General features: G+C 36.4%; 2 protein-coding genes across 2 annotated transcripts; one reads left to right on the top strand and one right to left on the bottom strand.

The window, feature by feature from the left end:
* Positions 1 to 299: 299 nt before the first annotated feature.
* On the top strand, positions 300 to 896 carry LOC145113794 (uncharacterized). Its single transcript, XM_079049848.1, has one exon. The coding sequence runs from the start codon at positions 300 to 302 to the stop codon at positions 894 to 896; it is 597 nt and encodes a 198-aa protein (XP_078905974.1).
* A 14,854-nt stretch (positions 897 to 15,750) lies between these two features.
* On the bottom strand, positions 15,751 to 18,436 carry LOC145126685 (cytochrome P450 Tp4149-like). The gene is made up of 2 exons (XM_079062012.1): positions 17,461 to 18,436; positions 15,751 to 17,319 (listed from the first exon to the last, which is right to left on the bottom strand). The coding sequence occupies exons 1-2, from the start codon at positions 18,373 to 18,375 to the stop codon at positions 16,711 to 16,713; spliced, it is 1,524 nt and encodes a 507-aa protein (XP_078918138.1). The 5' UTR covers positions 18,376 to 18,436; the 3' UTR covers positions 15,751 to 16,710.
* Between the last annotated feature and the right edge of the window lie 5,025 nt (positions 18,437 to 23,461).

The following is a 23,461-nucleotide window of genomic DNA, read 5'->3' as shown; positions in this document are numbered from 1 at the left end:
TAGTAGTTTCGTTCAATCTGTTGATGTTTCTTCGTTGGTGATATTCATTTGCTTGATGGTATTCGTTTGATGTTGCTATTAAGTCGTTGTTGCTGTTCCATTTCTTGTTGTTCGATTGATTGCTTTCGTTGGTTTGTTACTCCTCTTATTCTCAGATTGCTATACTATTATTGTGGTTATTTATTCATTGCCAACATGACTGGAAAGGATGATTCCCTTCAGTCAATCAGTACTCGTCTAGATGGAAAGAATTATACATATTGGAGTTATGTTATGAAGAACTTCCTTGTGGGAAGAATATGTGGGGCTATTTTACTGGGACTAAAGCCAAACCCTCAGTGCCTCAAGCTAAGAATTTCAATTTGTTGGTTGATGTTTGGGAGACTGATAACTCCAAGGTCATTACTTGGATTAATAATTATGTTACTCAGTCTATTGGTATGCAGTTGGCTAAATATGACACATCAAAGGAAGTTTGGAATCACTTGGAGAGACTGTATACTCAATCCAACTTTGCTAAACAGTATCAGTTAGAATATGATATTCGTGCCCTTCAACAAAATGACCAGAGCATTCAAGATTTCTATGTTGTTATGTCTGATTTGTGGGATCAATTGGCTCTTACTGAATCGAAAGAAGTAAAAGATTTTGAGCCTTACATTGCTAGGACGGAAGAACAACGTTTGGTCCAGTTCTTGATGGCCTTGCATTCTGATTATGAAGGCCTACATGGAATGATTCTTCATCACTCTCCCCTTCCCTCAGTGGATTCTGTTGTTCATGAGTTGATTGCTGAAGAGACTCGTATCAAGTCTCATGCGGATAAAGGGTTTAAAGCAACCTCCATTCCTACTTCCATTCTTGTTGTGCTTGTTGTTTTCTGTAATCAGTCTTGACAAACTTCAAGGGTTGCTTATGATGAGTTTGCATTATGCAAACAGAAAAATCATTGGAAAGATCAGTGTCCATTGTTAGTAAACAAGGGTAAATCTGGTCAGCCTCAGTCGGGACAACAAAATAGGTCTGGTCAACAGAAGTTTCAGCCAAGTTCCTCGAGTACTCCTCCATGGACACCTCGTCCTCCATAGTTTGTTGTTGTTGCTACACCACCAGTTGACACTGAATCTTTTGGAAACATGCCACCATCTGCATTGGATCCCAAGGTTTTTGAAAGTTTCAGACAGTACTTGGCCTTTAATCCCACTGCCATGTCTACATCTATGTCTCATTCTGGACCTACTTCATCTGGTACATCAGGTATTCCCTCATCTTTGTGGATTATATATTATGGTGCAACCCATCACATGACTCCTCATTTGTCATCATTTACTTCTTTGTCACATGTATCATCTATTTCTGTTATGCTTCCTAGTGATACATCCATGCTAGTTGAGGGTGTTGGGCGTGTCTCTATTTCTCATATCACTCTCCATGATGTTTATTACATTCCCAAACTTACTTTGAATCTTGCCTCAGTCAGTCAGTTCTGTAAGTATGGTAACTGGGTGTTCTTTTCTGATTTTGTCTGTGTTATACAGGATCAACACACCCCATAAGGTGATTGGGATCGGCCATAGGATGGGGACCTGTATGTCTTGGAGGTTCTCAAAGTATCTGTTGTTGTTGCCTCCAGCATTTATTTGTCTTCTTTTCGTTTGAGCCCTTTGTCATCTGAGTTTTAACTTTAGCAATCCCGTTTGGGACATGTGTCTGTATCACGTTTGAGTTTTCTAGCATCTAGTGGTGTTTTGGGTCATTTGAACACTTGTGATATTTCTGATTGTAGTGGTTGTAAACTGGCAAAATTCTCTGCTTTACCTTTCAATAAAAGTATGTCTTGTTCTACTGCTCCTTTTGATATTATTCATTCTGATATGTGGGGTCCTGCACCAGTACCCACAAAGGGTGGGTCAACCTATTATGTATCTTTTATAGATGATTATACTCAATATACATGGGTTTATCTTATGAAACGCAGATCTGATTTCATTAGCATTTAAAGCAATTTTAGAGCTCTTGTCAAAACTCAACAATCGACTGTGATTAAGTGCTTCAAGTGTGCCTTAGGGGGTGAATATACCTCTAATGATTTTACTCAGTTACCTGCTTCTAATGATACCATACATCATTCATCGTGTACTGACACTTCTCTAAAAAACAGTGTGGCAGAACGAAAACATCGTCATATTGTTGAGACAGCCCGCTCATTGCTCCTGTCTGCATAGGTCCCTAGTGCCTTTTGAGCAGAAGCAGTCCTAACTGTTGTTTATGTGATTAATCGTATACCTACTTCATTGAATTCAGGAATTTCTCCATTTGAGAAGCTATATGGTCACCTACCACACTACTCTTCCTTACGAGTTTTTGGATGTGCTTGTTTTTTTTCTTCGTCTTCATGTTGAGAGGCACAAGTTGGGGCCGAAATCTTCTATTTGTGTATTTTTGGGGTATGGTGTTGGACAGAAAGGATACCGTTGCTATGATTCTGTGAGTTAGAAGTTATATGTTTCCCGACATGTCACTTTTTTGGAACATATTCCTTTCTACTCGATTCGTGCTACAGCCCACAATGTAACGAAGTCAGGTCTTCTGCATATTGATCCTTTTGATAAAGAGATAGAGGCGGAGAACCATCTATGCCACATGATCCTTCAACTCGTGATACACCCACTTCTTCAGAGAGTTCCTCGAGTCCCTCTGTTCCTAAGTCTGCTCCTTCGACTATTGAAATTGAAGATACACCTCCACCACCACCCCTCAGGAGATCTACTCGTCCTGTCAAGTCCACCAAGCTTCCAGATTTTGCTTACTCTACATACTCAAGACCATTTGCTTCATTTATAGCGAGCATCCATCATCTGCTTGAACCTGAATCGTATAGAGAAGTTGTTTAGATCCTCTTTGGCAGAATGTTATGGTTAAGGAACTTCATGCTCTTCATCGGATACATACATGTGATTTGGTTTCCCTTCCTCCTGGGAAACATACGATAGGTTGTCGTTGGGTGTACAAGATAAAAAAAAAGCCGATGGGTTTGTTGAGCGGTACAAGGCTAGATTTGTAGCAAAAGGGTATTCCCAACAGTACGGTTTTGACTATGAGGAGACATTTTCCCAGTTGCAAAGATGACGATAGTCCATACTATGATTGCAGTTTCATCCGTTCGATAGTGGAATATCTTTCAAATGGATGTCAAGAATGCATTTTTGAATGGTGACCTCCATGAAGAGGTTTATATGACTCCTTGCCCAGGAATTCAGCACCAGCCGACTGAGGTTTGGCGGCTTCGCAAAGCTTTGCATGGTCTCAAGCAAGCCCCTCGTGCTTGGTTTGAGAAATTATCCACAATGATTACCTCTCTTGGATTTGTCCAGAGTAATCATGATTTGGCTTTTTTTATTAGATGCTCGAGTGCAGGACAGATTCTTTTGTCCTTATATGTTGATGACATGATTATTACTAGTGATGACCATGGTGGTATTGACTATTTGAAGCATGATCTAACTCATCGATTTGCTATGAAGGATTTGGACTTGTTGCATTATTTCTTGGTTATTGAGGTAGATCAGTCTAAGAAAGGGTATCTTCTTTCTCAAACTAAATATATATCTGACTTGTTACACGGGCGGACCTCTCTGACAATCGAACTGTTGATACTCCTCTTGAAACCAATGCACGGTACTCTCCTACTGATGGTTTTCCCTTGTTTGATCTGAATCTTTATCGCACTGTTGTGGGAAGTTTGGTTTATCTCACAGTTACTCGTCCAGATATTGCTCATGTTGTTCATTGGGTAGTTGTACTCCGTATTCTGAGATATCTTTGTGGCACTCAGTTTCAGACCCTCTTGTTTCCCTCGACGTCTTCTCTTGAGTTACGTGCCTATAATGATGCTGATTGGGATGGCGATCGTCATGATCGTAAATCCACCACCGAATTTTGCGTATTTCTTGGAGAGTCTCTCACCTCATGAAAGAGAAAGCAACAGGACGTTGTCTCTAGATCTTCCACAGAGGCTGAATATCGTGCTATGGTTGTGACTACATGTGAGATTATGTGGTTACGGTGGCTGCTTGCGGATATGGGAGTTCACATTTCTTCATCTACTCCCCTGCATTGTGATAACAAAAGTGCGATACAAATTGCGAAGAATTATGTTTTCCATGAGCGGACGAAGCACATTGAGATTGATTGTCATTTTACCCGTCATCACCTATAGCTCGGGACCATATCACTTCCGTTTGTTTCATCAACCTTGCAGCTTGCGGATATTTTTACGAAGACTCTATCGGCTTCTCGGTTTCGGTTCTTGTGTGACAAACTCTCAATGCTTATTGATGTGGCATTGTGAGTTTGAGGGGGGATGTTAGCCTATATATTATTAGCCCACATGTTTATGGGCCCTTTAGTCTTTAGCCCATTAGGGTTTTATCTAGCTAGTATTTATATCTGCTTTATTCTTTGTAGCCTTTATGCTTTTTATTGAAAACCTTGTAATTTCCCTCTATCATAATCATATGACAATGTTATCAGTAATGAAGGGAAAAATATTAATGTTATAAATCACCAACAAACAACATACGAGTACAAGTATAGAAAGAAAGAACTGACATTCGATGACTCAAAATAAAGACCAACGCATTGTCCAAGCTATAACATCAACAATCCATGGAATACTCAAGTTCCATAAAATTTCATGGATAGGAACCTTTAGTAGCATACCATCAGCAAAACCTCAAGTAAGTCGAATTCTAGAGACCAATGATATCGTCAAAAGAGACAAAAGCAAAAGAACGGACGAACCCATAAAAGAAACGATAGCCAACGATAATGTCCCATACCAAAAAGTCTAAATCAGAAAAAGATTGCCAACAAACTTAAAAGTAAACATCCATAAATTTTTCCTTTCTCCAACATGACTTTCCTGGACATTGAACGGTATGACATGAATTCCAAGGGAAATTGCATAACATATGCCCAATGAAAAGCAACACACAGACCAACACTAGAAAAGAAAAAATGTCAGTTTGGGGAACAATATAGAGTAATAAATACAAAAGTCGACAAACTAGTAGCATCATGTATACTTTGAGATTTGTTGTTCCCAAACTGGGTCGCAAAGTAAGTAACGATCTGAAAGAGAGATGACACATCTAGAATGTGCATAGACTTTACCGACTTAAACAAACAATATTCACAAGATTGCTACCCCTTTTCAAGAACAAACTTTACGACTCGAAGTTTAATAAGCTCATGGGGCTTAGTGCACGAGTTTTTTAAATGTAATTTTAACACTTTATTTAAACATCTAACATATAGGGAAAAAATTATGGATATGAGAAAATTAGTAGGTATATTTCAGACATTCTTTCCATTTTAAACAAGTCAACCAAACAATCAGGGTTAACGGACTTATGAAGATATAATTTGAACAATTAGATAAGTAACTAAAAAAAAGTTGTCCAATAATATTCCCTATATTTAATATTTTTTTATATATATGCTCTTAGGTACATGTTAGAAACTTTGTTGTATTGTACCCTTTGATGAATCTCATAATTAACTCATGCAATAATTAAGTATATTTGTATAACTAATGTGTAAATAAAAATATTAGGCAATTACTAATCCAACCAAATTTATTAATGACTACTCACTTTTTAGCCAAAATTTAGGACTTAGTCCAAAATAGCCATCAAAACCGTAGGTATTTAAAATGGTCTACTGTTTCGCCCCTTTACCTACGGTTTCGACTTTACTACATAAAGAATTTTTTTGAAAATACAATACGAAACTGTAGACCTTAAAATGATCTACTGTTTCCTCTAAATGATCTACTGTATCCCAAATAGTAGATCTAAAATGGTCTACTGTTTCGTCAAAAATCTCCGGTTTTGGGTATTTGACTACTATTTTTTTTAAATTGTGAAACTCTTATGTAATATGTATTTAAGTACCATTTTGAGCGTATCAAAAACCTATCGTTTTAAGTCCGAATTGCATATATTTTTTCTTGATTACATACGTATATCTTCTTCCTAAAATATATGGGTCTGAAATCTAATATCGTTAATGTATTGTTATTACCCTTCAAAGTAGGCTTCATGTTGTTAACAACGACAAAAAATAGCATAAAGTCTCATTTTTAGCCTATCAGAAAAATATCGTTATAAGTCCGAATTGCATGTTATTTTTCTTGATTATGTTGTTTGTACCTATTTCTTGTCCCAAAATATCCGGGTTTGAAATTTGATATCGTTTTTATGACACTATGTTTTTTTTGTCGTTTTTAACATCACAAAGCCTACTTTGGAGGGTAATAGCAATGCGTTAACGATATCAGATTTCAAACCCCGATATTTTGGGAAGAAGATATACGTACAAACAACATAATCAAGAAAAAATACATACAATTCGGACTTAAACTGATAGGTTTTTGATACACTAAAAATTGTACTTAAATACATATTACATGAGAGTCCCAATTTAAAAATAATAATAATAATAACTAGAGGGTAACCCTCGCTTCGCAGCGGGTCGGAAGTTAATTTAGGTTAGGCAAACGTTTTTGTGCCTATGTTGTCGGTGGTTACTATATGTAATACATTCAAATACATTTTTAAAGAAAATATATAGCAAAGTATGGAGACATATTTTAACAAAAGCAAAGATAATTGTTTTTAAGCTTCGTTCATGGCTTTTGGTGGCTTTTTCAATCCCTTCCATCCTGATTAAACGATGCAAATCACTTTGGAAACTGAATAAGTTTATAGAAAAGTGGCATACATGCCTCCCAATTATGCATGTGCCGAAAATACCCCTGCAGAATAATTACCATAAATGAAGATAGCAATTAAAAGCCTTTTTGTTTTATTTCCTTGTTAAATCGTTAGATTCTTTTATAGCCTTATAAAGACTAAAATGCCCTTTAATAAAAGGGTCATAAACAAATTTATTTTGAGGGTTTCTGCACCTTGACAGTTATGTCATTTATATATTATTTCAATAGTAATTCATGTAATCATGCAAAATGAAACATACACTTTCCATTCTTCCATTTGTCTGTCCTTCAACTTTACCCACAACAAACCATCTAAGTGCACAAAATTTAATATAAAATATTAGAAAATAACTTCAACATTTAATCTAAAACATTTGCAAATTGATTTCTTTACGATTTCATGCTCCCAACCTTGCTCCCAAAAAATTGTAATGATTGGAGTATTAGAAAATAAATGGATTCAAAAGGTAGCATAAAAAAAGTAATGTCTATGTTAATTTTAGTTTAAAAATTTTGATTAAACCTGGTATAACAAATCTAAGAAGTCTAATTATTTGATAATTTGAGTAGATGAAAGTCCAATACATAAAGCAAAAGAATATTAAAAAGCAGTTATATCCCTTAATGTTAAAATCAAAGTTTAAGATATAACAAAAACAAAAGCAAATATGTGGAAAGCAGATAATGGTACGTTAGTTATGTGAAATTAAGTTTTTTAGTATTGATATGATAAGTTCTTTAAAAAAAGTGTCACCAAAGTAACTGCGATTGCTTGTGCAGGGGTATGTATCAAACCTCCAGCATATAACAGAGCTATCGAGACATATATTCTCCTTTTTTCTCCATTGAGTGAATGATTTTATAAGGTTTTGCTCGCTGAAGTTAATTACCCCTTTGTGCTTGACAAAAACTAATAGCCCTCTAATAGTTTAACAAAAGCAACCATGAACACAGTTGCTAAAATAAGTTCATAAAGAAACAATCAAGAAATCATATTTATTATGAATTTCATCGAATAATCATACCTGAATAAGGATGATATTAGCACCTTTCTCATGAGCAAATCTTGCAGGCCTGCAATGCATAATATTCTGTGAGAATTTAGACAAATGGATTTTATAGTAATTAGAATACTTACATCCACAACTAATAAGAAAGGAAAACATATATATTTCATTTCAATCTGAAATATTACTTGTATAGTATTCCATCATCCAAACACTACGGTGTGAATTCGCATATGGAATCAAGTAAAACATAAAAGAATAACCTAAAAATTGAGACATTTAGTTATTATAGAATATCAATCTAGATAAAGAATGAAAACAAATAAGGTTATGGAGAAAGTATATATGTTTAGAAAAACTACCAGATGATGTGCTGAGCCACATGTTATTGGAAAATTCATATCCAAGCTGCTGCCAATCAAGCACAACTGTTAAGTGAAAAAAAATTGTTTATCAATGAGGAAACAAAATCCATATATCTCCAAACACGATTTGTTGAAGATTTGAACTGTTGGAGGTGTGTTGACTAACCTCATGAGAATCGGAAGGATATTGATTCAGAAGAGATTTTGTCATGACCGATATGTCGTGAACCCAGCCAATAGTGTCACCGGTTAGGGCAAGATCAGCGGCCTTGGCAGCTTGTTTGACAGGTAAATGACCACCAGCTTCTGGGAAAGTCGGAGATGATCCTAACGATGTGGATGTTTTCGAAGGAAAGGTTGCAAGTTTATGTGCAATTCGCCAAAAACGTCAAATCGAGGGTGTCGATGTTGCCTGCCATTGGCCTAGAAATTGAAATTAACAGGGCTCAACACAAATACGCCGATTGACACAGAAGACCCAAAAAAACAGTGCGACAACCCCAAATCGAAGTAAAGAACGGAAAAAAAATAAACATAAATCAACAAATAAACACCTGAAGAATATGCGTCCGACAGAGTAGAGAAGCGGAAGAACGGGATTACAATATCCAAGGCTCCAAGAAGAAAGGGTGAAAGATCGCGTGGGAGAAAAAACACATACATATAAGAACGTGAGCCAGAAACCGGTGGTAAAAACTTTAAGTCGGTAAGGGGGGTGAAGAAGAAGAATTCTGATCGGAAGAAGCAATGGAAGAGTGGATTTAATATGGAATCGGTGTTTCTAGAAACCATGACAGAAGCATTGGATAGAAAAGAGGAGTGAGAAACGCAGGTGGGGAAGAGGAAGAGATAAAGACGTATCAAAGGACATTGTGTATAGGCGGTGGGTTCACTGAGGAAATAACACGTATAAATCAAGCCGATGACAGTGCCATTGAGCAGCCAAAGAAACAAATCAACCACCATCAACCAGCCGCTGACCCATCGGCTCCAAACCAGCCAGCCAAAAAAGAGCTGGTTTGCCTAGGCTCTGAGACTGACCAGGAAGGACGAAATTGTAATATTAATAAAGAGCTGGACCAATTGTGATATAGAGGAAATATCTGGACCAAATATGTTAAAAGACGAACAGGTTTACTGTTCCAAAGCTTCACTTCTTATATATATATATATATATATATATATATATATATATATATATATATATATATATATATATATATATATAGTCAAATACCTAAAAAAAATACCCAAAACCATATTTATTTTGACGAAATAGTAGACCTTTTTAGATCTACTATTTGGGATACAGTAGACCATTTTAAGGTCTACAGTTTCATATTGAATTTTGAAAAAAAAAATCCTTATGTATTAAAGTCGAAACCGTAGGTAAATTGGCAAAACAACAGACCATTTTAAATACCTATGGTTTTGATGACTATTTTTGGTTAGGTCCTAAATTTTTGCTAAAGAGTGAGAAGTCATTAAGAAATTTGTCTAGATTAGTAATTGCCTCTAAAATTTTTAATTATACTTACTTTTTAAAAATATAGACATACACTATTAGGTAAACATATCATGTTGCCTTCTTTTAAGGGTTTTTAGCACTGTAGCACAACAATATTTGACCAATTTGCACATTTAGTCACTCATGTTTTTTTTGTGCTTAATTGGTCCTTAATGTTAGTAATACCAGGTAATTACGCCCTCATTATCTGGGATAACTGCTATTCGTAATGATGGAGATTATGCTAGTTTCATTTTTTATGCTTATGGAGCCAATAGTTTAATTTCCCTATATGTGGACCATGATGGTCAAGGAATAGAGGACTGGTTTGGCTCTGAGATAGAAGATGAAGAAGATGGTGATGATTCATGCATTAATGGTGGTAAAAATGAAGATGAAATTGATAACCTTAGAGATGTGGAAGTGGACTTTAATGATGATGTGGTCATTATGAATAAAACAAAGGGTGATGAGTTTCTGTCTAAATTATGTGGTGAAGAGGAAGAAGGAAATGATAACAACATAGGTGATAATGCTGATGGGGGTGAAGAGGAGGCAAATGTAACTCAACAACTCAATTTTTAATGAGTTAACTCCATGGAAAAAACAATACCCAATACTTGGTATGAGATTCAAAGATCCAACTCAATTAAAATCTATGTATGCTACTATGATGTCGCCAATGGTTACCAACTTTGCTTTGAGAAAACTGATAGGAAAAAACTGTTGGTTAAGTGTTGCAAGGGTGAATGAAAATTCAGGTTGTGGGCATCTTGGATGGGTGATGAATCAAGCTTCCAAATTAAGTCTTTAAAGCCAGATCACAAATGTGCAAGGAACTAAAAGTTAGGGTTCATGGTCACTTATGCTTGGATAGGGAGTCATTATACAAGAGAGTTCTTACTTAGAAAAAAGATGAGTGTTAGAAAGCTTAGAACAGTTGTGCCACAGAAGTTTGGTATTCATGTAAGTGTTGGTTAATGCAAGAGAGCTAAGAAATATGCACTCCAACTAATAGATGGTACCCTAGTTGAATATTATGCTAAGTTGTGGTCATATGTAGAAGATATTTGGAGATCAAATCCAGGTAGCATTGTGAAGCTTGATGTAAATCATATGCCAGATGGGAAGAAATACTTTCATAAGTTCTATGTTTGCTTTGATGCATTAAAGAAGTGGTGGACCCAAATGCTCATCAGTATCTGATGGACAAAGACCCGAAGTCGACACGGTCAAGAGCCTACTTCGAACCAGGAAGATGTTGTGATGTTTTTTTTAATGTAATGATAGTTGATGCTAGGAAGAAGCAAATTATCACCATGTTGGAGGAGTTGAGGATGTATATTATGGAGACGCTGGTCAACATGAAAGCCAAGGGTCAAGGATGGAGCAACCAAATTTATCCAACAATTAGAGAATTAGTGAATGAGATTAAGAAATCCCAAAGACATTACCAGGTGTTACCTAGTGGATTAAATCAGTTTTAAGTAAGAGGAACTAGAGATGCTTATAAGGTGGATCTTGAAAGGAGAACTTGCTTGTGCAGGCTATGGCAACTTAATGGAATGGGTTGTGTCCATTCTATTGCAGCCATAAGTTATATGAATAGGGATGTAGAGTCATATGTTGACAAAATATTTAGTAGCATCACTTACATGAAGGCATACAAGTTTAGGTTAGCACCTATGAATGGAAGTAACTTACAGCCTGCAATTAAGTACACCCCACCTTTACCTCCTGTTCGTAGAACTATGCCTCGGAGACCTGAAACTAAATGGAAAAGGGATGCAACAGAAAACCAGTCAAGTAACAAATAAAATAAGAGTAACCAAACACAAGAAAATGGTAAGGAGCAGGTGAGGCTATCCAAGGTTGGAAATAAACAAAAAGGTAGTCTTTGTAAGATTGAAGGACACAACAAAAGAGTTTGTACTCTTGCAAAACAGGTAAATTAGCATTATTTAGATGGTTAACTCTTTACGATTTTTTTTCCTAATATTGTTTCATATGGGTCAATTAGGGTGGTGTTGAAGTCAATGAAGGTGATGTAGTGAATGAGGGAGATAAAGCAGTCAGTGAGGGTGGACAAGCAGTCAATGAGGGTGGAGACAATGTCAATGTTACTGAGATGCATGTGCAACAAGACTATGATGAGGTGGAACTCACTACTTTGGAGTTTGATGAATCAGGAAATGGAGAACCTATTGAGGTTCATGTGCAACAACAGGAGGTTATGGAAAGACCAATTGCAACCCTTTTGAAGAAAATCGGAAGGAAGAAATCTGAAAGGTTTATCAAGCTAAAGCTGGGCAAGAGAGTTGGTGGTGAAGATGCATCTGGGAGTTCAATATCTAAAGCTCTTACTCTAGATTAAGCTAAAATGTTGGTTTATGTCATATAAACTTGGTATGTAGTATGAAATTATGTTGTTTGTTGTACTTTAAATTGGATGTGATGTGAAGGGTCCATGGTGTGAATTATGGTTGTTTGTATGAAACTATGTTGGTTTATGTGATGTGGAATGTTTATTAAGTAAGTTGGTTATTATTTTGAGTTATTTTTTGTGTTATTTGTAAATTGCATGCATGGCAAGGACTTGTGTGGTTAAACTGCATGGCAAGGACATAAATGTTCATATATGGCCAATTTTAAATCGACACGGATTTTCCTTATATACCAAGTGTGGTCAATATGTCCTTCTTTTTGCACAAAATGGACCCCTGCATAGAAATCAATTCACTTTAAAATGGACCAAGTATTGTCCATATGCTCGACAATGTGGTTCCCACAATTCAATTTTAATAGGAGAACATGCATATCATTAAGTACAAAAAGGTATATAACAACTTGGATCTTTCATACCATTCATTAAATTTACAAAAGTTCATACAATATTACCCAGCTACTGCTATCCCAATACAATTGTTCCCAAATTTCCAACAATTATATCTACCATACATTCCAAATACACACCCTGATGAAACCAACATTCATCCAAAAACCTGCCCACATATAACAACCGGGATCTAACCCTCAGCCAATTCATCCAAAAACAAAACAACTTTCTACTTTCTTGGTCATCTACCCATGCACTATCCAAAAAACTGGTTGGAATTTTATACCATCAACCAAATACCTTGTTTGATCAGGCACACTTCAAGGACACTTCAACCAAATCCCAATGACTAAGATGAACAAAACAAAGATCACACACTTAGCAATTCCAAGGTAAGTCTTCATCACAATGTTTTTCTTCATGAACTCCATCAAATGTCTCTCAAAAACTTCATTCTTTGCTTCCATAGCTTACTGCAGCTGTGTCACCTTCTTTTGAGCCTTCGAAACATCACAGAAGTCTTCCTTTTCGCGCACCTCAAACCTCAACTTACGAAGCTTCTTTTTGTAGTACCCCTCCTCCATTGCATCGTCTTTCCACAGAAAAAACTTACATTTTGGACCTTCAACTAACTGATTAAAAGGGAAGACGACAATTAGGGTTACGATTAAGGAAAAGGTGTACATTTTCAGCTCAAGATACCTAATAGGGTGTAAGTATATAGAAGGAATACTCACCAAGGCGTTTTTGCAGTTCCAAAACCTTCGAGCAATGTTGTCGTCCATCCAAACTACCCTTTCGATGCCTATTCCGTCTTTACAGTCACAAGGTGGACACGCTTCATCATCGCGATGGTTTTCGACACGCAGGAGGTTGATCGATCGACCAGAGGATGCAGATATTGCTTTGGTTATATCTATTGAGTAGAGGGTATCGGGGTGACCTAATTTGGGGTAGGAATGTTTCCTCTTTAGTTCGAAGGAGGGTTCCATTTAAGGAAGGTTTCCACCATATACAATGACATGATCAAATGGTAGTCCACATAAGCCAAAACACGTTAGCAGTGACCTGTAAACCGGATACATTTTCTCCCACTCCCTTAATTATCCAGTATTTACTAGCGTTAATGACCATTTGAGCACACAAAAAACATGAGTGACTAAATGTGCAAGTTGGCCAAACATTCTTGTGCTACAGTGCTAAAAGCCCTTCTTTTGAAGTCTTGATGATACATGATTGGTTAAAATATCACTTTGTGCTTCTTATGATCTTGTTATACCCTATTATAAAATTTGTGATTCATTTTATTAATATTGCACGCAATATAATGTTACATTTTTAGTTACACATAAATGTTGTTATATATATATATATATATATATATATATATATATATATATATATATATATATATATATATATATATATATAGAGAGAGAGAGAGAGAGAGAGAGAGAGAGAGATTAACGATCGGGTTAGGACTCAAAAATTGGCGATGACTGCGATGACAAATCTTTAGCGTAAGATTGAAAAAAATAAAAGGTGCTGATTTAATTTTATTTATCATCAAAATCTCGCAAGATCATATGGTGTTTTGGTAATTATGTGCGAAATATTGTTAACTTCTAATCAAGGTTAATAGTTTTGAGGGTTAAAATGAATGAAAAAAAAAATACATCTACGGGACTGCATTGTAATTTTGGATGTAAGATTGGTTATGCCAAAACATCAAGCATTAAGGCTGGTAGGTGTTATATCACACTCACCACACTTTTCAAGTGTCACGTTATTTTTTATCACATCCCACAAAACTGTGGGGTGTCATACCTCACTTTACCACACTTTTGTTTTTTTAATTGAACAAAATTGTAATTAATTAAAAAACATTTCGTTTTTTTTCATTTTTTAGTTGAATAAAATGCAATTAACTACAAAAAGTTCATTAATTTAATTGAAACGATTACATTCCTAAAAACGAAAAAAAATACATACAAACGATTACAATCCTAAAAACGACAAAAAAACATAAAAACAATTACAATCCAAAAAAAACGATTACTACTTGTAATATTTTTTAATGATGTCTGTTCTAGCCTTCAAAACCATATCGAGCTCATCTCCGTAGAGGTGATCGAAAGGTTTTGTTAAAAAATTTATATCCCAACTTCTTTGTTTCTCCTCTCGAGCTCGTTGCTTTTCCTCTCTTGATCTTTTTTCTCCTCCAAACGAGTCTCAAAATTTGAATTATAAATTTCCAAACTATTAGCAACTTTATTTACTTCATCAGAAGACCATAACTTCTTCATTATAAATCCGATTTCGACGATCCTTGTATCTATGAAAAGGTAACAAGAAGCTCCACACTTTTATCATCTGATAATCGCCTCAAGATTTCTCGAACAAAAATCCAATTTCCATAAAAGTCTGAGCTGACACTTTACCAAAATACTCATTGGCTCCAAAACACAAACTGAACCCCCGGATCATCTAAATTTTCATCACCCACATTCAAATAGGTCCAGATCTCATTTCATCAAAGGTCCTAAGCCTGATAATAACCAATCTTTGGTCACCACCCCAAAATAGGAAACGATTCAGAACAGGGCGTTACAGTTCAGGATCCGGTTGAGTTTCCCTGACAAATTCGTCTTTCTGTGATGACTGACCGTATTCCAGGAGGAGGGGGGGAATTTTTTGAAACGTGGTTGGGCTAAGTGGTTGCATCGTATAATATTGTTGTGGTATTTTTTGATAGATAAATTGTTGGGGTAGGAGTTGGAGGCGGTGCGAAATTGAAGACAGATCCATTTGTGGTCGGTAAACCGACGACTCAACCAGACGGACATTTGCACGCGATTTGCTACGAGCGGTAAATCGAGGGCTTTTTGGATTCATTTTTGAAATGCAAAGGTTTTAAAAGTTGTGTAGAAGGTGGTTTGTGCGTGAAAAATGTAATAGAAAATATTGTATTTATAGTGTTTTTTGAAAATAATAATAATAATAATAATAATACCAATTTCTAGCCGTTGGCAACAGCTAGAAACGGCTCCTTCCCCATTTTTCCTGCGGCAAACCTATACACGAACAAACCCTTATCGCATTTTTTTGGCACCTCGGTAGGGTGTTTACCTCATACCGCGGTATGCGGTACATGGTGCCTGTACGGCAAATTTACCTACTGTATCAATGATCGGAAACATCCAAAAATTACTTAACCCCATACCAACAAATTAAGCATCCGAATCACATTGCGATTCTCCACAAAATTATAATGATTCAACCGAAAACGATTAGAAACATGTCTCATAGCTTAAGATGTCTCATAGCTTAAGAGGAAAGAATTGGTCACAATAATCAAATCAACACAAATCGGATTCATGAAAGTTTAGATACGGTGTCTAACAGTAAAGAATATCAATCAAAGCATCTAGTTCTTGTACTTAGATGACACTGATAACGAAAGTGCAATAGATACAAAATACTATGATATTGTTACCTAGGTTCTCAATCGAACCGAGAACGATGGTGTCTGGAATCGGAATCACGACCCTCGCGACTAGACATTGCTATTGGTAGGTCTTGTAACTTGTTGGCTTCATCTCATTCTGATTTAGGGGACATCAAATTTGTCACTGGAATCAAAGGATTCCACCGGAGTTCAGTCGTGATCATCAATTGAGACATTCTAGAAATCGACTCAGTTCGTTTAGCAACTGGGTATTGCAACAATGTTCCTCACTGGCTTCAGGTACTAAAATGACTGAATCTTTGTTTTTTCTATGCAGCAGGGTTTACAAGAAGAGGATTTGCAGGAGACGCCATGGAAATAGCTCAAGATATTGGGAATTTTAGGAAAGAGGAATTAAATCAGAAAAAAAAAAGGCATAAAAAAAAAAAGGAAAGTAACTACTCATAAAAAATTCAGCTTGCCAACTCAGGTGAAGGTTACTGCAAAAATAGGTAAAACCATAAATGCAATAAGTGAACCCATTACACAAAATCTTAGGCTTTAATAAACCTAAAAACACCAAAAGGTACGACCGATAATTTTATGAAAATTTATGGGGCTTTTATGACAATTGCCCCTAAAATTAATATTATAGTTACATGATGATATTATTGCGATCCCACCCAAGTAAAGATCGATCGAGTTATATTATCATCTAATTTAAATTGGACACCGGTGGTTTGCCACCGATTACATTTGGCATCTACTAGAAGTGAGGATTGGGCACAACAAGTAAAGGGAACTTTCTATGGAGTGTAAGGCCAGTGTACTCGCTCATGTCCAGTTCCTCCCCTCTCACATCATCTGGCAATGCCAAATCATATTTGTACACAAGATTTGCTAAAACAAGCTCGTTAATAGCTATTGCAAACTGAATACCAGGACACCCTCTGCGTCCAGCACCAAATGGAAGGAACTCAAAGTGCATCCCTTTATAGTCAATAGAACTATTCAGAAACCTCTCTGGCTTAAACTGCTCAGCATCCTCCCAGAGTGAAGGATCTCTTCCTATTGCCCAAGCATTAATAATCACTTGAGTACCTGCTGGAATGTCATACCCCATTAATTTGACATATTCTGTTGATTTTCGAGAAATGAGTAGCGGGAGTGGAGTATGCAACCGGAGAGTCTCTTTGAGGACAGCATGTAAGTAATGCATTTTTTCCAAATCTTCCTCAGTGATCATAGATTTTCCTTGCGCTATTTCAGTGACCTCTTTCTGCAACTTTTTCATTACTTTCGGATGTCTTATTAGCTCGCTGATTGCCCACTCTATGGCTGCGAATGTAGTATCAGTTCCAGCAGCAAATACGTCCTACAAGATATACAAAAAAAAAATATTTAACCATGAATATTGATCCTAAAACATATTAGTATAATGTATGTGTGGAGCATTAATGCTAGCTAGTTTTAATCTTTCCATGACTATCTAAAGAGAGAGGCTGAACAATCTTACAATGATAGTTGCTTTAATGACATCTCTGTCAAGGGTAAAGTTGGTAGTATTTTCTCTTTGAGCATCCAGTAAGATGTCAACGTAATCCTGGCTTTCATAGTTTTCACCAGCTATATCGCCTTCTTCCACTGTTCTTTTCTTATTTATATGTTCTTCAAGAACAACCTCTAGAAACTCATCAAATTCTTCAGCGACTTTTTTTGTTCTTGCCTCTAGACCACTCAGTCGATCCACCCACGACAGCCATCCAATATAATTTCCAACGGAAAAGGCACCAAGCAGATATGCAAACCTTGCCAACAAGTCATTGAACTTCATCCCATGATATGTCCTCCCCAGGGCAACCCTGCAAACTATATTGTTTGTAAGCGAATTTAGCAAATCGCCTAAATCAACTAAAGAACCACAATTTTCTCCAATCTTGTCAATCAAAAGACGAGTCTCCTCTTCTCTCACTCGTTTAAATGACTGAACTCTTCTACTGCTTAGAAGCGCAAGCACTGCAATGCTCCTCACCTGCCTCCAATACTCTCCATAAGGAGAAAATGCTATGTTCTTAGATCCATAAGTAAGCGTGTCAGGAATACTTAATTTGGGTCTGTTGGCGAAGATTACATCATGGGTTTTTAAGATTTCCCGGGCTGCTTCAGCTGTGGAGGCTACAAGCACGGGTACACTGCCAAGTTGAATGAGCACAAGCGGACCTTGTGCTTGGGTTAAGGCCTGAAGAGAACGGTGGGGGTTCGAGCCTAGTTGATGAAGGTTTCCAATGATTGGAAGCTTTCTTGGGGATGGTGGTTGGTTTTTGTGGGTCTTCGAAGCAGATGAAAACATTTTATAAGGAATGAATAGCAGTAGCACAATTAGCGTTAAAATAAGAGGAAAAAGAGGGAGATCAAATGACAAAAACATCATTTCTTAATTAATCGTACAAGCTAAGCAATTAACTCTTGCTTAAGAGGTTGTGTATGGACAGGGTTGGGTGTATGCCTATATATAGACTTAATTTACGAATATTAGCTGTTGTTAATTACACCCCATTAGTGTGAGCAAATTGTGTGAGGATTTTTATTAGTTTATCTTATATTGTGTGCCCCAAGATCAGATTTGATTTTCATTTTGCACCTTTTTATATATTTATATAGTATATATATTATATTATATATAAAAATTGCTGTCGTTTTTCACGTGGCCTATTACTATGTTAGGCCATGCTAAAAATATCCAATTTACATAAATGGCCAATGGGTTTTTCTTTAATTTTCAAACACTATCCAAATTACATACCGGTCCTTAGACTCTTCTGCATTATTCACAAACTACCCATCTTTCATTTATTGTAAATTTTTGTTGTCTTAGAAAAATTACAAGTTTAACCCCTACAGCAATTATCCTTTTTATATTATCAAATATTTATAGAAATAGTCTCTACTGCCTATATTATGTATACATAAATGATATATAATTGAGAAATATTCAGAAAAATCCTAATATTTTAAGAAAATTTAAGAAAAAAGACTCAAAAAAATTGAATAGAAAAGTGTAAAAAAACGGTTAATTTATTCAATTTAGCCATTTTTAACATTTTCAGCAGATAAACTGCCTATGTGATATGTCAAGCTAGACATTTTGTTGAAGTGGCATCTGACTCTTCAAAAAAAAAACAATATTTATCTTCTTCACCCATCATACAATCCATCTTCCTCTTCCTTTGAAACTATATAGAAATGAATCTCGACATCAACGTTTTATACACACATTCGAGTCTGCTCAACAACGAAGATTCGTTCATCCAAATAATCCTTTACTTAATTTCAATCCATCCACAAATCATAGAATGTCCAATTTCGAATCCTCTTAATCTCCATTCAAACTATCGAAACACCATTTACCAGTCTCAAAATCCCATTCTGCTTTCAAACAATTTTGAAATCATTAATCAATCATTAATCAAAACACATCATCATCTACATCGTTAAATAGCCAATTTCGATCCAAGTAACAACACAAAAATATCTTCAACAACTCCAAAAATATTGTAACAATTGCGAAAATTGTCATCGGTCGTTAACCGCTGAAAGTGACAAACACCAAGTAATAGATTTAATACGTAGACAAAACTACAAAAAAGGTCCCTGTTATGTATTTTTTTTTCCAAGGTTTACTCCAAACATCGATTTTTTTTTTTGGCTCTGTGGTCATTTTGAGCTAGTTTCGTTGCATTTTTTGTCCCTTGGAAAACTGAAAAGACTAAATTGCTCTTCTGATACTTTTTTAGGTTTTTTAATTTAATTTAATGTTTTATTAAATTCAAAGATAGGGCCCCCCACACACTCTCTTTCTCTCTCTCTCTCTCTCTCTCCACCAGAAAAAACCCATCTCGAATATTAGGTTAGCATTTAACATGTTGTTTGTCTCCTTCTTTGCTTCAAGTTAAACAATTCAAGATGTTTAAGAGGTTAGGGACGATTGGAGGAGGTAAAACCAATTCAGATCAATGTGTGTTTTGTTGGTTTTGATTGGTTAGTTTGAAAGCAATCAAGTATCAGAAGAATCGAAATCTTAGAATATGTTTAATTCAATATCGAAAAAAGGGTATTAAATTATTATCATTAAAGTCACTGAAGAATCGAGAATCATGAATTAGGAATAAGGAACATTCTTTTTGTTTATCACACCAAAATGTGTCACTGTTGTTGTTAGTGTGGGTTTTGATTTGATCAGTTGTTCTTTGTTTTTTTTTTAGATTTTGCGAACGAAAACCTAGTTCCATCCATCAACAACCCATTCGCGAATGCCCTATTCTCTCTAACATTGAGCCTAAACAGATCAAAGTTTGGTTTCAGAATCAAAGTACGAAACCTACAAACCTTTATCTCTTTTTCCTCTTCAACTTCAAAGATTTTCATGTCCTGATTTTTGGTTATGGTGTTCGTGTTCTTGGTTATGGTGTTCATGTTCGTGTTCATTTTCATTTATTTTGTTTTGTACTACAGATGCATAGAGAAACAGAAGAGAGAAGCTTCACGCCTTCAATGCATGAATCGTAAACTATCAGCGATGAATAAACTCCTCATGGAAGAAAACAATTGATTACAGAAGAAAGTGTCACATCTGGTGTATGAAAATGGATTTTTTCGCCAACATACTCCTCAGAATGTAAAAAATTTCATTTAAAACAATTCGCATTACCATTTTAAAGTTCTATAAAATTGTTTCATCGAGCTTTTTCATACTACAGGCGACTCGTTCTTCAAAAGGTACGAGTTGCGAGTCGGTGATGACGATTCATTTGACTCAGAATCCACCACAGAATGCTAGTACTGCTAGGTTAGTCACGATTCATTCATTTTTTTTCTTCGTTTTCTTTACAATCGAACATGTTATGCATTTATTTTTGTTAATTTTGTAAAGTGATTATTGAATTGATGAACTGAAGATCAAATTTTTGAGATGGGTTTTTTCTGGTGCATATATATATATATATATATATATATATATATATATATATATATATATATATATATATATATATATATATATATATATATATATATATAACACCCGGAATCTAGAAGATTAATTTTGGAAATAAATCCCTTTTCCTAGGGACCAACACGACGAGTTGATGGTGGGAAACTCGACGTGTCGGAGGCTTTTGGGACGAGCGTTTTTATGAACCAACACGGCGAGTTGGTGAAGGGAACTCGACGAGTTGGACACTGATTGAGAAACCCTAATTTTAGGGTGTTGCACCCTATTTATAGGCCTTAAGTTCTTTGGCTGGCCTCCTTACCAGCCTCCTCTGTCCAGAAACCCTAAATTCGAGCCTTATCTTCCATTGTTGAGTGTGAGAGCATTGGGAGAGCCTTGAGAGTTCATTTTTGGTGCATGTTGAAGGAGCTAAGGAATTAGGAGTTGCTTGGCTTGAAGAAGAAGTCTTGGATCCAGAATCTTTGTCTCATTTGCCAAGTTTTTGAGGTATCAAGTTCTCACCTTGCTTATTAGTTGCTTAGATCTCTTCTTGGGTTAGATTTTATGCTTTTAGCCATGGTTGGGTGGATGTTGGGGATTAGGACGTCCCAAATGATTATTCTTTCATATATAAGGTCTTCATGAGCTCTTTTGGCATAAAGGTGCCAACTTTATGGATTTAAGGGCTTCGTGCATTCATTAAGTCTTTCATTTAGCCTTTTTTGAGCTTTTGAGCTCCCTAGTCATACTGAAGCGTAAAGTTGGAAAGTTTACGTGGCCATCTAGCCTTATGGGGATCAGATCTATATTTTAGGGTTTTGTATTTGATGATTAGGTGCTTAATGGTTAAGCTCTCACTCTTTTAAGTCTAGGCTTTGAGTTTGGACCCATTTAGGTGATTTATAGGGGTAAAGTTGGAAACTTTACCCTTCTAGATCTCATTTTGGTCGAGATCTGAGCTTTGGAGTTCTTGGATTCGGTGAAGGCAGCTTAATGTATTATGTTGTTAGGTCTCGGGCGAACTCGGCGAGTTTGTGGGTCAACTCGGCGAGTTGTTTTGGTTTTCCCCGTTTCTGAGTTGATGGAGAAACACGACGATTTGGTTGGTTAACTCGGCTTGTTGGGTCGTTGAGGATTATGGATCTTGAATTTTTGACTTCGGTCTTTGTCCATGGTTGTCCCAAGGAGTGTTGAGGTAATCTGAATTGTAGTTGTGGAATCATGGGCTTATGATAAGGCCCATATGGGGTTGGGCCAAATTGGAAAATTTGGCCATTAATGGACCTTTGTGAATCTTTTGGTTTTGGGCATTTTGGTTATTGGATTTGGGCCTCAATTTTGGTTCTTGTTGGGTCAAGGGTAAAAGGGCCATTTTACCCCAAGTATGGTTAGTGGGCCTTGGAATGGAATCCAATAGCTAATTGGGTATTATTTTGATCTGGTAGTTCGGAGGTGTCGTCAGGGCAGCAGCTAGGGAATTCTTTCAGTGAGCTTTTGTATTCGAGGTGAGTCTCCTCACTGTTCTATGGGTAGAAGGCACCAATGCCGACACATTTGGTTTATGTATTATAGGAAGACCCAGAGGAAACCCTTGGCAGTTTGTATGAAATACCAGGAGGCGGCTCTTGGCAAACTGTATACAAGACCAGAGTCTGAACTTTGGTAGTTAACTAGTTAAGTAGTGTAGATTGTATGCTGGTTGTCTTTGTCATGCTTGTATGGAAGACCCAGAGGTGGCTCCTGGCACTTGTCTGTAAGACCCAGAGCTTTGGCCCCCGACCTGGCAAGGAAGACCACGAGGCGGCTCGTGGCATAATGGCAAGACTATGGATGCCACATAGCACCTTTATTGATTGTGGTATATGATGGGTTTGAGCCATAAGAACTTTCCTATGTGCACATGCAAACCCTAAATGCTTGGATCTAGGTTTCTCTATTGTACATGCAATTTATCCAAGTCTTGCAAATCCTAGATCTAGTGTATACAATTCGAATTTGACATAAGAAACTCAGATCTAGATGGTTACCTCTTGTTGTTTGCTTGATTCTTCTTGTCTTGGAGCTTAGAGTCACAAGTGTCACTCCTCTAATGGCTTACAAACACCAATTGACAAGAGGGCAATATGAGATAGGGTAAGGACTTATGATTTTCGGCTCTAGGGTTTCCAGGAGAACAAGTGGCCCATGGAACCTAATGGACAACTAATGGACAACTTATACTGTGAGCAGTTAGGGTTTCAGTCAAAACCCTAATGGACAACTTAATCACCAAGCAGCCCATGGAACCTTCTGGAGTAAGGCCTTGGACGAATTCTAGATGGGTTCCCACCCATAATTCCGTCCACCCTTTAATCCAATAGGTTTCCCAGCCCAAAATGCAACTATCACACATTTGACAGTTTAAGCCCCTTTATTCAATTAATCTCTTTTAGTCACCAAATTAATTCTCAATTAATTTATGACTAATACTAATTAAATAATATGATTGTTCCTTTAATATATTATTCTCATAATATATTAATAAATC

This window comes from Lactuca virosa, chromosome 1, assembly GCF_052849685.1.
Source record: "Lactuca virosa cultivar CGN04683 chromosome 1, Lactuca_virosa_CGN04683_v6, whole genome shotgun sequence".
NCBI classification, from domain to species: Eukaryota; Viridiplantae; Streptophyta; class Magnoliopsida; order Asterales; family Asteraceae; genus Lactuca; species Lactuca virosa.
This window is presented reverse-complemented; position numbering and strand designations above follow the sequence as displayed.